Source organism: Uloborus diversus, chromosome 4 (assembly GCF_026930045.1).
Source record: "Uloborus diversus isolate 005 chromosome 4, Udiv.v.3.1, whole genome shotgun sequence".
NCBI lineage: Eukaryota > Metazoa > Arthropoda > Arachnida > Araneae > Uloboridae > Uloborus > Uloborus diversus.
Genome location: NC_072734.1, coordinates 145,978,169 through 145,993,441, shown reverse-complemented (window position 1 = coordinate 145,993,441; position 15,273 = coordinate 145,978,169). Strand labels below are relative to the sequence as shown.

The 15,273-nt window shown below is 35.7% G+C and overlaps 1 protein-coding gene across 2 annotated transcripts in view; it reads left to right on the top strand.

Moving 5' to 3' along the window:
- Positions 1-15,273, top strand: part of LOC129220296 (putative sodium-dependent multivitamin transporter) — a 70,366-nt gene that overhangs the window by 44,930 nt on the left and 10,163 nt on the right. For both annotated transcript variants that reach the window (XM_054854693.1, XM_054854694.1), the window contains 3 exons: positions 298-452; positions 573-713; positions 9,072-9,207. In XM_054854693.1, coding sequence (XP_054710668.1) covers positions 298-452; positions 573-713; positions 9,072-9,207 — 432 coding nt within the window. The remainder of the gene's footprint in view (positions 1-297; positions 453-572; positions 714-9,071; positions 9,208-15,273) is intronic.

The window sequence follows — 15,273 nt, the reverse complement described above, 5'->3', positions numbered from 1 at the left end:
TTATGTAGTGCAGTATGCAGAACAAAATACACTCAAATTTTGCTTTTTAGGACACAAATTTAGTTGTCCTTATAATTTTGTCCATATTACATGGATGTCTAAACTCCTATGTATTTCCAATAAAAGCAACTAAAAGTGTTTCTCTTTCCATTAGTTTCCAGTCATAAAGTTTGCATAACTTTCCGACCAAATGCAGTCAAGATTTTAGGGATTTTTCTTTTGTCCTTATAATTTTGGCTACCACTGCAGAATGCAAGAATGATGTGTTTTAGACAGCCTTTTGTATTACATTTTCAGGGTGGAATAAAAGCAGTCCTGTGGACTGACGTCTTTCAAGCTATACTTATGTTTGTGGGCATTTTGGTGATAATTGTCCGAGGATGTATGGATGTGGGAGGATTTAGCAACGTTTTCAAAATTGCCAACATTGGAGGAAGATTAACTGTTCCTAGGTACTTAAAATCCTTTAATATTAAAATACTATTTGATTTTAAAGTTAAAGATACAAACAATATGTTACTTAATAATTAACAGACAGTTGTTTTTTTTTAATATTTATTTTTCTTTTTCAGTTTAACTATCGACATCAGTGAAAGATATACCATGCTCAGTGTCTTAATACAAGGTCTGGTCATTACCCTAGCAAGTTATGGTTGTAGCCAAGTCCAAGTTCAAAGATTGCTAACAGTCAAAAATTTTAGACATTCCGTCGCGTAAGGTTATTTATTTATTTATTTATTTCGTCACAAAAAGAGTCCAGTTTCTTTAAATAAATAATCCAAGACTAACAGACGCAATTGTTTTCTGACAGACCAACTTCTTTTAATATCATATGAAGCAGTGAGAAGCAAAGGAATTTTCAAGTTTTAAAGTTGCGGTTGTAGGTAGATCTTCATTGATTTTTTTTTCTAAATTATGCTGAAGAGCAGCACCTACCAGGGCTACTAAGGTTATGTCTTGCCCAAAAACAGAGGAAAGATTCACCTTCTATTTGTACTGGTTATCACAAAATTTTAATTTTGGAACTTACGTTCTTTTGCTTCTCACTTCCTCATATATTTCTTTGTTTGTTAATCTCTTTGTTTATTAATTATCTTAAATATTGTTTCCCATTCTTTTCAAATAACTGATTTTAAAACGCCAGTATAGTTGCTGAGTTTTTTTCTTTTAATTGCTTTAGATGTGTATTCTTTCAATACATATTTGAGGTTCCCGCAACTGGAAAAGAAATTTTCCAACCATCCTCTCCCTCCCCTCCCCTCTTGGGAAAAGAAATTTTATGTGTAAATGCAATAAAATCAATAGGGAATAGCGGTTCAAGCCTAATAGATTGATATCTCAAAGATGGCAAATATGCACTGCTATGCAAAATTAAGGACAAATCAGCCGAACGAAAAGACCGAGCGGGGTTAAAGACAAATCAAGAGATTGACTAGGGTCAGGCACGTTAACGCATAAGAATACGTTCATCTAAACAAATGATGAAGTGTCAGTGTGGGGTAAATAACGCTGGCAGTGTAAGCTCAGTATCTCTTGGAGAGCGATTGCACTATGTGTATCAATTGTAACGACGTCGAGTGGGGGCCTCAGTCTAAAATGTCGAACAATCCATCTCTTAGACGGCATTTCTAGGATTGTTGCTGAGTTCGAGTCATTGAATAGATTGAAATTGGTAGAAGTGGGACAAGTTGGACTGCGGAGCTTGGGATTGTGTGATCATAGCATCGTTTCACGACTTTGAAGAACATTTGAAACTGCTAGAACAGCAGTTCGATGATTCAGTACTGTTATTGCTTTACGGGCAAGAGGTAACAGGTGGCAGAAGTAGCAAAACGTATACAACATAGTGTACAACCTATGTCGCGTCTTACCGTGACCAGTAGGTATCACTGCGATGGTCTGTTTGCCCAATGATCTGTACTGTAAAATATAATGTTCGTGCGCTTGTTTTTAACCTTTTTATGAAATAAAATATCGCGAACTTAATAATACGTTTCGTTTTTATTTTCAAATTTTATCTTAACTTTTCGAAAAACATCAGCTGTTGCATTCGTATTTTTGCATGCTGGAAATATTAAGAATTGCCAACATTATTTGGTAAAGGAGAGCGTTTAAAGACAGCAGTACGGTGTGCATTTTTAACGCCTGATCAACGGAGAAGGCATTATACAGGGTGCGAAGAAAGTTCCCGCAATTTTGTTTGAAACTTTTTTTCTTTTTTGGCGTTAAAATCGTACGTTGGCGATTTATTTGGCACATATTGTTTATTGGCATTAAAAGTATTTGAGGTTTAATGATTTGTTCTTTGTTAGTTCATTGAGTTAGTGAGCTATGAATCGTGAAAATGTGCGTGTTACTGTCGTTGAATTACACAAGAAAGGGAATGAAAACAGCCGATATTATTCGAACGACTGTATTCAAGAGTAAAACAGTCTATGACGCTGTGAAACGCTACAAGGAAACTGGAGGGACTGCCGACCGTCCACGGAGTGGTCGTTCAACCACTGCAACGACTCCAGCGAATGTGCAGAAGATCTGCTGTCGCATCCATCGCAATCCAGAGCGCTCAATGCGAAAAATGGCCAAAGAACTGGAGATCAGCGAAAAAGGGTCCGAACCATCGTGAAGAACAAGTTGGGGCTTCGTTCTTACAATATCAATCGCTTCCACTTCCTCAATGACACAATGAAGCAGAAAAGATTGATTAAAGTTCGACGGATGCTTCACTTGACCGCTGGTGCTCGCCTTTCGAAGGCTCTCTTTCCCGATGAGAAGATTTTACCATCGACCCCACACAACCGTCAAAATCATCGCCAACTACTTAAGAGGGGTCAGAAGAAGGCCGCTAGTGCAAAAATCATCGGACACAGTCACTTTCCAGGCTCTGTAATAGTCTGGGCTGGCATTTGTGCCACTGGGAAGACGCCGCTTGTTTTCATTGACAGAAACGTCAAAATTAATGCTGCGAGCTATCAGCAGCGGGCTCTATGCGATGTACAAGGCCATGGGCAACAGAACACTTTGGCCAAGATGGATTCACACTCCAACAAGACTGGGCTACTGCGCATTCGGCCCGATCGACGTTTGCCATCTGCGAAGATCTGTTAACAGGTTTTTGGAGCAAGGATGTTTGACTTTCTAACTCACCGGACCTCAATCCGATGGAGTACTCGGTGTGGTCAATCTTGGGGGGAAAAATCTCGGGAGAACGGTACGCCACGGTCGACATGCTCAAAACGGCTCATAGTCCAGGATCTGACAGCACTTCTGTAGGAAAGTTCGAGTAGGGAGAGTTTCTTTTTAAAAATGTTTAGCAGGTGTCCTAGAAAGTATTTTGGACTCGGGTGGACATCCGCCACCTGGTCACTTCTCCTGCTATGACGTCATCAAAGATGGCGGCCGCTCGCTCTCATAAATGCTCAGTACTTCGATAGGGAGATTCAGTACGGAGAATTTTTCTTCAGAAATGTTTAGTAGGTGTCCTAAAAAGTATTTAGAGTTTATGTGGACATCTGCCATTTCGTACATTTTTTAGCTAGGGCGTCATCAAAGATGGCGGGCGCGCTTTCGTCCCCAAATAAGCCCAAATATATGTTAATACTTAACCAGTAAAAATGAAAATTTGGCCAGTAAGTTACAATTAGTATTTTTAAGACGAATAGCAATGTATTTTTACTACTGCTATAACTTAATAACTATTTTTTTATTTTTTGTTGCACTTAATTAAATTATATTTAAAAAGGGTTGTTACAACTTGGTTGCAAACCCGTACTATTACACTTACAGAAAGAGCAACAGGTTTCTTCATTTGCTCTACAAGCACAGGAAGATTTGGCACATTTCACGCAATTACACGCTCCAATAAAATCAGTTGTTAATCTCTGTAAGTTCTTTTCTGGCATCAAATCATCATCTACCACTGCAAAACCAAATTCACAAGAATCTAAGTCAACAGCAACATCGTCAATACAATGTCATTGTAGGTATGTGTAAAAATATGGTCTTAATAAGTGGCCCTTAGCACTTCTCCTAGTAGGTGGCAAGTTATCAGATTCAATATTTTTCGCATGATGATACAGTCATATAACCTAAGTTCATCTAAAGATTTACAGAATGACCCTTTTCGCAGTACTTGCACTAAGTATTCTTCTGCAGATTTAAGGCTTTGCTTTATATAAACCCAGTCAGATGATATACGCCAAAACTCTCCAAATACTCTACAGATGCACAATGAAGCGCAGATTTTTCGGTACCAAATTTATTTGTACAATCTGATCCAGATAGTGTGTGGATGGCAGGAAGCAACGAATGTAAGTTTTCACCTTTTTTTCGATGAACATCATTAACAGATAAGAATCGTGTAGAATCACCAACTCCAGTACGCACAAAAAGTTCCTGAACACCAAATCGTTGAAGAGTAAGATAGTGAAACAAAGCTAACACCATTATATCAGTGTCGGCGCTAACAATTACGATTTTAGTGAACCCACACAGAGATGCATGTTTTGAATGATCAACATTCTGAAGTCAGCTTCCTTTACTATCAGACAGTTTAATTCTGGGTGATTTATCTGTTTTCCACTTTGCACAGATGTACAGTTAAATATTACATCACCTTCTTCATCACCATGAAAGGCACTAAAAGTGTGGTTGGTATTATGTGGTGTTTGAGACAAAGAAGCTGTCACTGTATAAGCAATGAACTTTTGCAACATCAGTTTGTTTCTTGAAGATCCCCAAAAGCTGCTGAGTTTGACTGGCAATGGAATATCTTCTGAGATTTTGACCACATCTATAACGATGCTGCTACCTTGTGTTTGCACCCTTTCATATTTTTTAGGAGAAAATTTGCGATAACTGTCAAAAATGTAATCTACTCTTCCAGTTCTTGGTGATGCTCCCGATGTATGACGAAAAAGCTGAAACAGCTACACCAAAGGTTTTATTTTCATTTGTCATAACCTATCGTACAGAGTTCATGACGTCGACTATAAAACAGGTTTTATCGTCAGACTTGAACCATCATCACTGGTGCTACCATAAGATGTTTCCAGCTCTTTTAACAATGCACTTTTTTTGCGGTTTTACCATTAGCCCTTAGTAATTGAACAATGAACAGTTTTCAGATAGCTCATAACGAAGGAAATCTTGCATGTCATACGAACGAGCCTGAGCTATTTGTATCATTCGGTGAGATGACTTGTTCGATATTTTTTTAGTAACTTTCCTTGTAGCAGCTATACTTTGCGCTTTGGTGCAATGAAATGGTGGCAACATGGCTTTATGGATGGTGCTTGATATTCTTACTGTTTTGTCCTCGTATCGTGTTTTCCGCAATGTACAATACATCTTTTCGCCGGTCTTAAATAAATTTAATATTTTTTCCTTTGTATCTTTGGAAACCAGTGCTTTTGCTAGCAGATTGTGCAATGGATTAGGAAGCATATGCATATCAAACGGATTACCTTTGTGTAATATATATTTAAACATTGAGACAAACCTGTGCATCTATGTTCTGAGTTTGCTTCTTCGAAAATTCATGGTAAATGTTCAAACCTTCGGCAAAAGCAATAGAGTCTGTTACCTCTCGAAATAGATTTGATACCATCCAACGTTCATGATGCGTTATTTCCCATTCTGCTACAAAATCTTTCTGTTTAGTTCGCCGTAAGATGCCAGATGAGATTTTTTGGGATCTATGAATGGTTTGTTCTAATGCCATATCCCCAGCAACAGCTGAAAATTTATGATCATACTGTTTCACAACATGTTTCCCGTTCATGAACATTTCATGCACCTCTGGGGCTCTCTTGGTTAGTCTCCTCATGTCTTCTAAATACAGATCGCTGATAGTTGACATAGTGAAATACGGCAAATACTGGTTGAAGTTTCTGCACTGTATCTAAATGTAATTCCTAAAGACCTTGTCTATCTGAACGAATCAAATTTCTGAGAAGTTGGACGACTTTCAAAAAATTGTCCCAGTACAAAAATTGCTCTGACATTTTTCTTCCTCGGCTGACAAACCTCTCAAAGTCCGAGAAGAGTTTTTCCACCTTACCATCTACATCTATATGATCTGATTTTTTTCCCATGCCAAAGAAATATTCCGCTGAATGTTCTGTAAGTTTTCAAACTTTGTAGCGTAAGACTCAATGGATTCTTCCAAAAAAGATTTCACCTGCAATATGAACATGGTTTCTCCCAATATGAACATCCCCTTGACACCTCTCACATAATCCTTTTCATGTAAAACCGATTGTAGCACATTTACTCTAAAGACGGAACATTCAATAAACACATCGGATATTCCACTTCCTCGAAGATATTTACTTAAACAACATAGCACAATTTTAGTCATATGGAATGCACCCAAAACCAGTACAATATTTGAAAATTTATCTGGATTGCTAAGTTGCACTTCGCGTGCAATAGCGTATACACCTTCGTTACAGGTTACTGGTAAATAATTTTGATCCAACTGGTCGAGAACACTATTGAAATTCAATGGAGCAGTGTAAACTGTGCTGATTTACTGGATTTGGAATCACTGGTAGAAATCCGAGTTGTTGTTGCTAGAAATTTTCATCTGTACAAAATGCATTAAAAGCGCTCCAGGATGTGACAAGCTGTTCAAGGTTTTCTTCTTGATTACAATGCTCGTAATCAACAATAACATCAGAACTGTGTAAAAGAGGTTATGTAATTCTTAAAAACTGCCATAACTTGTTTGAATATTTTCGTATTTCTTCTCATTCTCATCTATTCTAAACAAATCTGAGGAAACTTCATAATCGTTTGGAAGATCAGGAGGTTTTGCCGGTTTGAAATACAATTGTATCTTCTGGCATGGAAGTAGTTCTTGAATTGCTTTCAAACCTCGTGTGATACCAGTTTCCGATAAGCATGGTTTAACTGATATGTCTTGCTGTTTATGTTGAAATAGTACGCACATAGTGTCATGAGCGCCTCCTATACCGGATAAAGTAGATTCTTTGCTGCCAACTTACTACTTCAAAGAATAACAACGCACTCGATTGTTATGTCTGCGCCGCCTATAGTTGCGCGCCTAAGTGGAGAGAATAATAAACATTCTGACTGATTAGTCACACCAGGTAAAAATGGCAAATAAATATTTTTTCACATAAATAGTTTTTGAGTATAATTTTATCCGGTTATTCAACGATTGACAGTTGAAAAAATAATTTTAAAGAATGAATTTAAAAAAGGGAAAATAAATAAAAAACAATAAAATAAATTGTTTTCAAACTACTTTTTCGGGAAAACTTTAACACTGTAACTTAAAAGTAAACTAGTTAATATAAATTAATATAAAAATGTGCAAGAATCACGCAAAAAAGTCAAGTATTCAAATAAATATGAGCATTTATGTGATCGAGATGCCGCCATCTTTGATGACGTCATAGCAGGAGAAGTGACCAGGTGGCGGATGTCCACCCGAGTCCAAAATACTTTCTAGGACACCTACTAAACATTTTCGTAAAGAAACTCTCCCTACTCGAACTTTCCTACAGAAGTGCTGTCAGATCCAGGACTATCAGAGGAGTGCCTGGAATGAGATAACGGTGCGCGAGCATCGTCGGCAATTTCAGACTGCGACTCCGTAGATGTATTGAAGCCCAAGGAACCAATTTTGAGCAATTGTTATAATTTTTTTTTTTTTTTTGTTTAATGTTATTATTATTGTTTCAATAAAGAGTTTATATCGCTTTAACTAGTTGATTTGTTGAATTATGTGTTAGTTACAGCCTGTTGAAATATCTAATAAAATTGTGGGAACTTTCTCCGCACCCTGTACGTGGAGCCGAGAACTTCCGAATTAAACAGACAAGTTCTAGTTACCTATATAAATAAGGGTAAGTCAGTCTGAGTAGCGATTCTAGAAGCATACACATATGTAGAGAGCAGGAAACACCCAATAACCCCTCCAATGCCATCAAAAAGACCATTTTAAAGGGAATGGATTTCTAGCTTGTCGATGTATCATATTTGTCAATTGTACAGACCCTTACATCTTCGAAGAAAGTTCAATCACTGAGTCCTGCTATTATAACGAAGTTCCCTTTCCTTATGTGCATCCCTTTAAAGGTGCTTCTAGTCTTCAGTTCTTTTTCCTGAATGACAAACGCCAGCGTAATTCACGGTTGCTATCGAAGAGCTGTTAGAGAGTAAGATTACTGATAGCATGGAATAGCCGGCAAGGTCTTCGGATCTAAGTCATATCGAGCAAGTGTGAAACTTTCAAGGAAGACGCTTGCCAGCAACGGTTCCATAGCTGCGATTGGCCCCACAAAAGTAATGAGTAGCAATGCCCCAACAACTTATTGACAACATCATATTCAGCTACAGAAGACGATGTGAAACTTGCATAGCAGTCTCATCGGGGGACATATTCTCTATTAAAGGTTGGATGCTTCTTGTTCAACACTTACCACGACAAGATTTTGACCTTCCGTCGCATTTCGCTCTATGCTACTTTTTACACACTACTTACAACCAAGTACTGTGTAACCATGTACAGTTGCCGTGTGCAAAAGTACCTGTACAGTTACTTACAACAAAGTTTCCTTTTTTACTCTTGATTTCTTTTCCCGGATATGTTGCTTACATTACCCATGTTTTTCCATCTTTGCGGATCTAATGGTATTATTTGTGCTGATTTGGAAAACGTTTGTGCAGAGTTATATTGAGAAAACGGTTTCGTTCTTAATTTTTGCACAGCAGTGTTTATTCTGTTACATTTAATAACTCATAGAACAGAGATGCAACTAATTTAAGAAATCAAAAATTTCATGATTCAAATTACCATAGTCTTACCAACGTCTTTAGTACATAGGCTAACATATTCTCGGCCCCCTTTTTAAGCCTGATCTAATAATCTTTATCACAGAGTTTTTCACTTTCGACTATAAAAACGAAGAATCGTTATTATTATTATTATTATTATTATTATTATTATTTTGTGAGAAAATGCTTTTACAAACTCAAACTCAAAAAAAATTTAAAAACAGTAAATGAAGCATTTTGCAAGTAATTTTTTTGTCTTATAGAGCTGCTGTATTCAGTATACCTATGATTAGTGGTTTCCAATTGGCATGTTGTCTCTGTGGGCTAATCTTCTACGCAGTGTATCGCTTCTGTGACCCTTTGTCATCAGCAGAGAAACCACTTCACTCAGCTGATCAAGTATGTGGAAGTTCTAAAGTTGGTTATTCGATAAAAACTCGCTTCATACAAGCTATTCGTTTTAGTTTAAATTTCTTTAAATAAGTAGTTAGAATAAGTAAATCCAAATAATGCAGAACGCTAATCCTTTATGGAACTAAGTATCAGTAAACTCAAGTGCGCAAATGATCAAACAGCGTATTCACTTGTCATCAGCAGAGAAACACTAATTCATTCAGCTGATCAAGTAAGCAGATGCTTAAAAGTTGGTTATTAATTTTATAAGAAGTGAGTTTTATACGAACTATTTTGTTTAAGTTTTAATGTCTTTAAATAAATAGTCAGATTGAGTAAGTCCTAATGATTGAGAACGTTAAGTCTTTGTGGAACTAAAGCTCGGTAAAGTGTCTTACATAAAACGTGTTTTTTGTTTTCTTTATGTCATTAAAAATGAACTTCTTTTTTGCTTGAAGTATTTGGTCTTGAAAGGAAACTTTCCAGCGAATGGTTGAACTAGAATGTGGTAAAATTCGCTAGAACTTGCAGCGTCGTTGGTGAGACTAGTTGGAGAGTTGGTAGCCCCCCCCCCCCCCCAAGTTTCCCGTTTCACTAACTCACTTTTGTTTTTACGACACTAAAGAAAAAACAATATTTTAGTACACATCTTTATGTTAAGTTATCGTAAAAATATTATCAAGTGGCTAACGTGTTAACATGTTTTCTAGCTTCGAAATTGCCACTACGCCATCAACTGGAATAAACTCGCTTCAAAACCAAAGAGGACAAAATTTGATGCAAATATCAAATGATGCAGTGAGAAGCAAAAGGATGCAAGTGGACATTTTCAATTTTTTAGTAAAACACGTTTGCCTAGGTAGGCTTTCATTGAATTTATTTTCTAAATCATGCTATACAGCAGGACCTACCAGGGTTACTTGTACTATCTCTTGCACCAAGACAGAGGAGAGGTTCGACTACTATTTGTACTGGTTATCTCCAAATTTTTAAATTTTGCCATTTACATCCCTTTGCTTCTCACTGCTTCAAATTTATGTAACCAAACTCTTTTGATAGTATTTCCCTTTGATGGTGTAACTGAAAATTAACTTTCTAGTTAAGAAAATGGATTGTGCATTCTGTTTTCCTACCTTTTGAGACTAAATACAGTAGGAATTTAGCAGTAAGTTATCGCCCCTAAACCAGGGCAAAGGCAGAATATAGCATGCAATACACCAACATCCCGGTTACCACATTCAGAGACTGCAGTTTCGTTGTTATTAGAACGCATTTGTCTGGATTAGTGAGTAACTGAGCTAGAGGCTGATGTAATCTCATTGAAGTTGAGAGTGACAACAAACTGGTAGATAAACTAACTTTATTTCAACAACGAGTGTCCGCAGCATGGTGCGGTTCAACTCGTGAATTGATAGGCAAAGTTTAGATATTTAGCAGTAAGCTCCCCCCCCCCCCCCCAAGCCATGGCTGAGGCAGAACTAATGCAATGTACCAGACAGCCTGGTTATCACATCCGGAGAGGTATACGTATTTTCTGATGATTGAACTGTATTCATCTTGTTTCCAACTCTAGCATTTATTTAGTATGAGGTTTTCATGGGACCGTGAAATTTGATGTTATTACTCACATTTTATTACACATGACGAAGATGCAACGGCATTCGAGTGTACTTACATTGAATATTTTGTTATTAAGAAAAATAATTATTTATGTTTTGTAATTAGAGAAATATTTTTTTCAAGAAATATAACTGAGACTCATTGGAGATTATTGAAAGTTTAATGTGAAATATTTTTACAAATCTTATTTTTTTCCTTGTAAACCTCGTTGTCTGCATTTTTTTTTGCAATTTGTGCATTTATAACGTCGGTGACTTCACGTTTACTACTACTAGTTATTGCAAAGTAATGTTACTGGTAACCTTTGCAAATCTACTGACAGGTCAATTGGATAACAAACTGTAACTTCCACTCGATAACTTATTGAATACGAGTTAGTTAGAACACAATATATTATTTAATTATAAAGTATGTAAATTTTGAAAAATGCTATTCGAGAGCGAGTTCCCATACAAGAAACTTGTAACATAAGAACTTTATTTTAGTTTTAAATAGATAAAATGCAGATATTTGTTGTAGTTTGAGGAGAAAAAAATACTAACTTGATTCATAATCAAAGAAAGAAATGAAACTAATAATCATATAATTATAGCGAGAAATAAAAGTCATTTTCCAAATAACGTCACAACTACTTTGAGCATAATTTTTGAGTTCTACTTTGAAACACATTTTTCTAAGTAGACCTAATAGCAACATGCAAATATTGTGTAATTGAAAAGTGATTTGAATTCTAGTATTATTTTAATTTGCGAGTACAATTCGATTAAAAAAAAAAAGCTCTTAACCTGAACTAGTTAATATAATATGTCATTACTGGATGCATGCGTTATAAATTTTCTAAGGTGTTTTTTTTTTTTTTTTTTTTAAGTAATTTGACAAATGCATTGTTCAAAGATACTTATTGCTTATATGCAGTGCTGGTAAAAAAAAAATGCATCACCCTCGTATTTTCACAACAATGAGATTATTTGAGAAGTTTTGGTCGGCCGATTAACGACGAATATATGTGAAATTCTGCAAAACTTATGAAATAAACATTTAACGGCAGGAATCCGATAATTGTTTAGATAGATCAGGGCGAACTGCTGACCCCATGCTCATTTCTCCATTTCTGAACCTGCGTGTGAGTTGAGAGGAAAAAATAATACTTAACCCCATGACAATTTAAGTCTAATGGCTTTATAAAGGTGTTCAAATTGTTACTTACCAGTTTTGCCCTATTGCACGGAGCTGAATCATCCCGGAAAATGACGTTTGGAACTGAAGTAAAGTGATCCCGGATAGTAGGAAGCAATTTCTCCTCCAAAATGCCAATATACAGTGAAACCTGTTTAAGTTGACCACTTGCAGTGCAGTACTTTGGTGGTCAACTTAGACAGGTGGTCAACTTATAAAGGGGGTAATGATTTTTTTTTTTTTTTTTTTTTTTTTTGTCATTTCTTGCACCATGTATTCATTTTTTGACTAATTGACACTTACTCTTTCCGTTCAACTCACTTTCATTGCTTAACATTACTTTGAAACAATAATTTAAAATGATATTCAAATATTTTAGGAGGTTATTTTCTCAGAATGACGTATAATATGTCATGTAAATTTAAAATTTCAGTAAATTGATCAAAAAAAAAAAACTTGTTTATAAAAAGTTATTTGATATTAATAGTTCCTAAAAATTCATAGCTAATCAAAAATAACAAATTTTTCGCTTTTTTTTCTCATACACATTTAATACATTTATAACCATGATGATCTACTTTTCAACAAAATAACTCCTTATTGAAATTTGGTGCACTTATTACACACTAGTTTTGGAACTTCCATATGTGTCAGCTAATTTTCTCTGGATTTCTCCCTTTCAATTAATTTTAATATCTGGAAAAAAATACTTTGAACTTTTCTACTGACACATGTTTTCATTGAACAGAGAGTACAAAAGGTAATCTCAAACAGAACAACAAAAGAAAAACAATTTTTTAGAATAAAAGGGTTCTTAGTAGTTTTTCAATGTGGGGGTTAAACTTACAAGGAGGTTTAGTTATGCTGCTGTTTTATTTAGTTGGTAAAATGCTGGTCTAGCATCAAAAATATTCTTGGAAAGATATAAGAAAAATAATAATAAAATAAAATAAAATAATTTGCTAAATTAAGTTTTAAAAAATGAACCAAGTGGTCAACTTACAAAGGGTTTTTTACAATACTCCAAACCAAATTTGGGGTACATTAGTGGTCAAAATAGACAGGTGGTCAAGATAGAAAGGTGGTCAAGTTACAAAGGTTTTCCTTCATTATACAAGATAGGACTAATTCCGTTCCTGACAAAAACGGTCAACATAGACAGGTGGTCAACTTACAAAGGTGGTCAACTTTACAGGTTTTACTGTACACCTGAGCGTTTACTGTTCTTTGCACAAAGGGAGGTCCACCAACTCCTTGATCAGAAATACATCCCCAAATCATCTGGGATACGGGATGCTTGACTGTGTGTTGAATGCAGTCGGGATGATATTCCTCTCATTTGCGGCGCGGGTGATGCAATTTTTTTCACCACCACTGTGTACTATAGGGTCTGGTGGGGGAAAGTGGTCAATGGGGTAAAGTGGTCATAATTCAAATAAATGGCTATAGCTTGGAAATTAATGTTCGAATAAATGTGAAAATTTTATTTTAGGGAAGTGCATTTATAAACTATATTTTGAATACAAAATTTTACAACTGGCAAAATTTTATTTGGTAAAAAAAAATATTTGATGTAAATATGAAAATTCCTAAAATCTAAACACCTTTTTAACTTCCTTGGGAAATTTTGTTTTTTAGAATTATGAACAGATTAACTGCACAGGAAGCTTCCTACATGTCTCAAGAACTCTTACTCATTAGCAGTTAGCTGAATATATTTTGAATAATTTGTTAGAACAATTTAAGTAAGATGGGGTAAAGTGGTCATAATATTAGGCTTAACGAATATTGTTCTTCTAAAGTCACTAAATCTTTAAGTATAGGGCAGATATAAATTAAATATTAATTTCACTTAATATGTATTGTTTTTACAATAAAGAGGGTTAAATATACGAGTATATGCTTATGTATACGCATATACTCGTATAGGCACGTATATATACGTATTCACATAAATGCACCAATAAACACGTATTTGGATACATTCAAGTATTTTTTATCTATACAGATATACATTCGACTATACACGTATATTCCCGCTTATATGCTCGTATATATATATGAACAATTATATACTCAGGGAGACATGTATATACGCGCACGTACTCGAGTAGACACTTGCATACAAGCATATGATATACATGTATACAGGATGAGTCTAAACTCTTGGTCAAATTATTAAAAGGTGTTAGACGGGAGGATAAGAAACAATAATCATAAGAAACATCCAGAATCAAACTCAAGGCTGACGCGCTACATGCACGCAAAGCCAGAAACTGATGGATGCAAAACATGTCACAAATTTATTACACAAAGACAATTTTACACAACATTTTAGGTTTTAAGAAAATTGTAAAGTTATTGATGAAATTTGCGGCCAGCAGCTGTAATACATGCATCGCAATCACTCCGTTGCAATTACGAGACTTTTGAAAAACTTTCGTCAGTCGCTGCACCTTCGTTGCGATGCGTGTATTAGAACTACTACAGGCCGTAACTTTTAACAACTGCTCTAAATATGTCTTAAAAACTAAAATGTCGGGTAAAATCAACTTTGTGTAACAAATTTGTGACCTGTTTTGCTAACGTCAGTTTCTGACCTTTTGTGCATGTAGCGCGTCAGCGACCATAAGTTCCTTATGATTCTTTGCTTCTTATTCTTCCCTTTCACACCACTTAGATTTTGCAAAAAATCTTGGATTCATTCTGTAAGCATACGTGTATATTAGCAGATATACCCGGGGATATACGTGGATACATGTACTGGTGTATACACGTAAATGCACGTATATACGTCTAACAGGTATATAATCGTGTTTACACGTAAACATACGAATATACTAGTGCTTTCATATATATTTACGTGAGTAGACACGTACAAACACGCACTGGATATATCCACGAATTAACTCGTGTATACTCGTATAAGTATGTATGTACACTTATATATGCGTATATACGTCGACTGTACACGTATATACTCAGGTATGCACGCATATACTCGAGATACAAGCGCAAAACACGCATATGATGTTCTTTTCTACGCTTTACTCGCATATACACCTGATACGTATATACTCGTGTATACACGTATACACTCCTATAGGTAATCACGTACACATGCGTGAGTATATACGTGTATACACGTATATACTTGAGTAGGCATGTGCATGCATCTGACGTACACATGTATCTATTTATATATAAACATGTTTACTCATGTCTACACGACACGTATAGTAGACTCGTGTATACCCGTATATACTCGTACATATA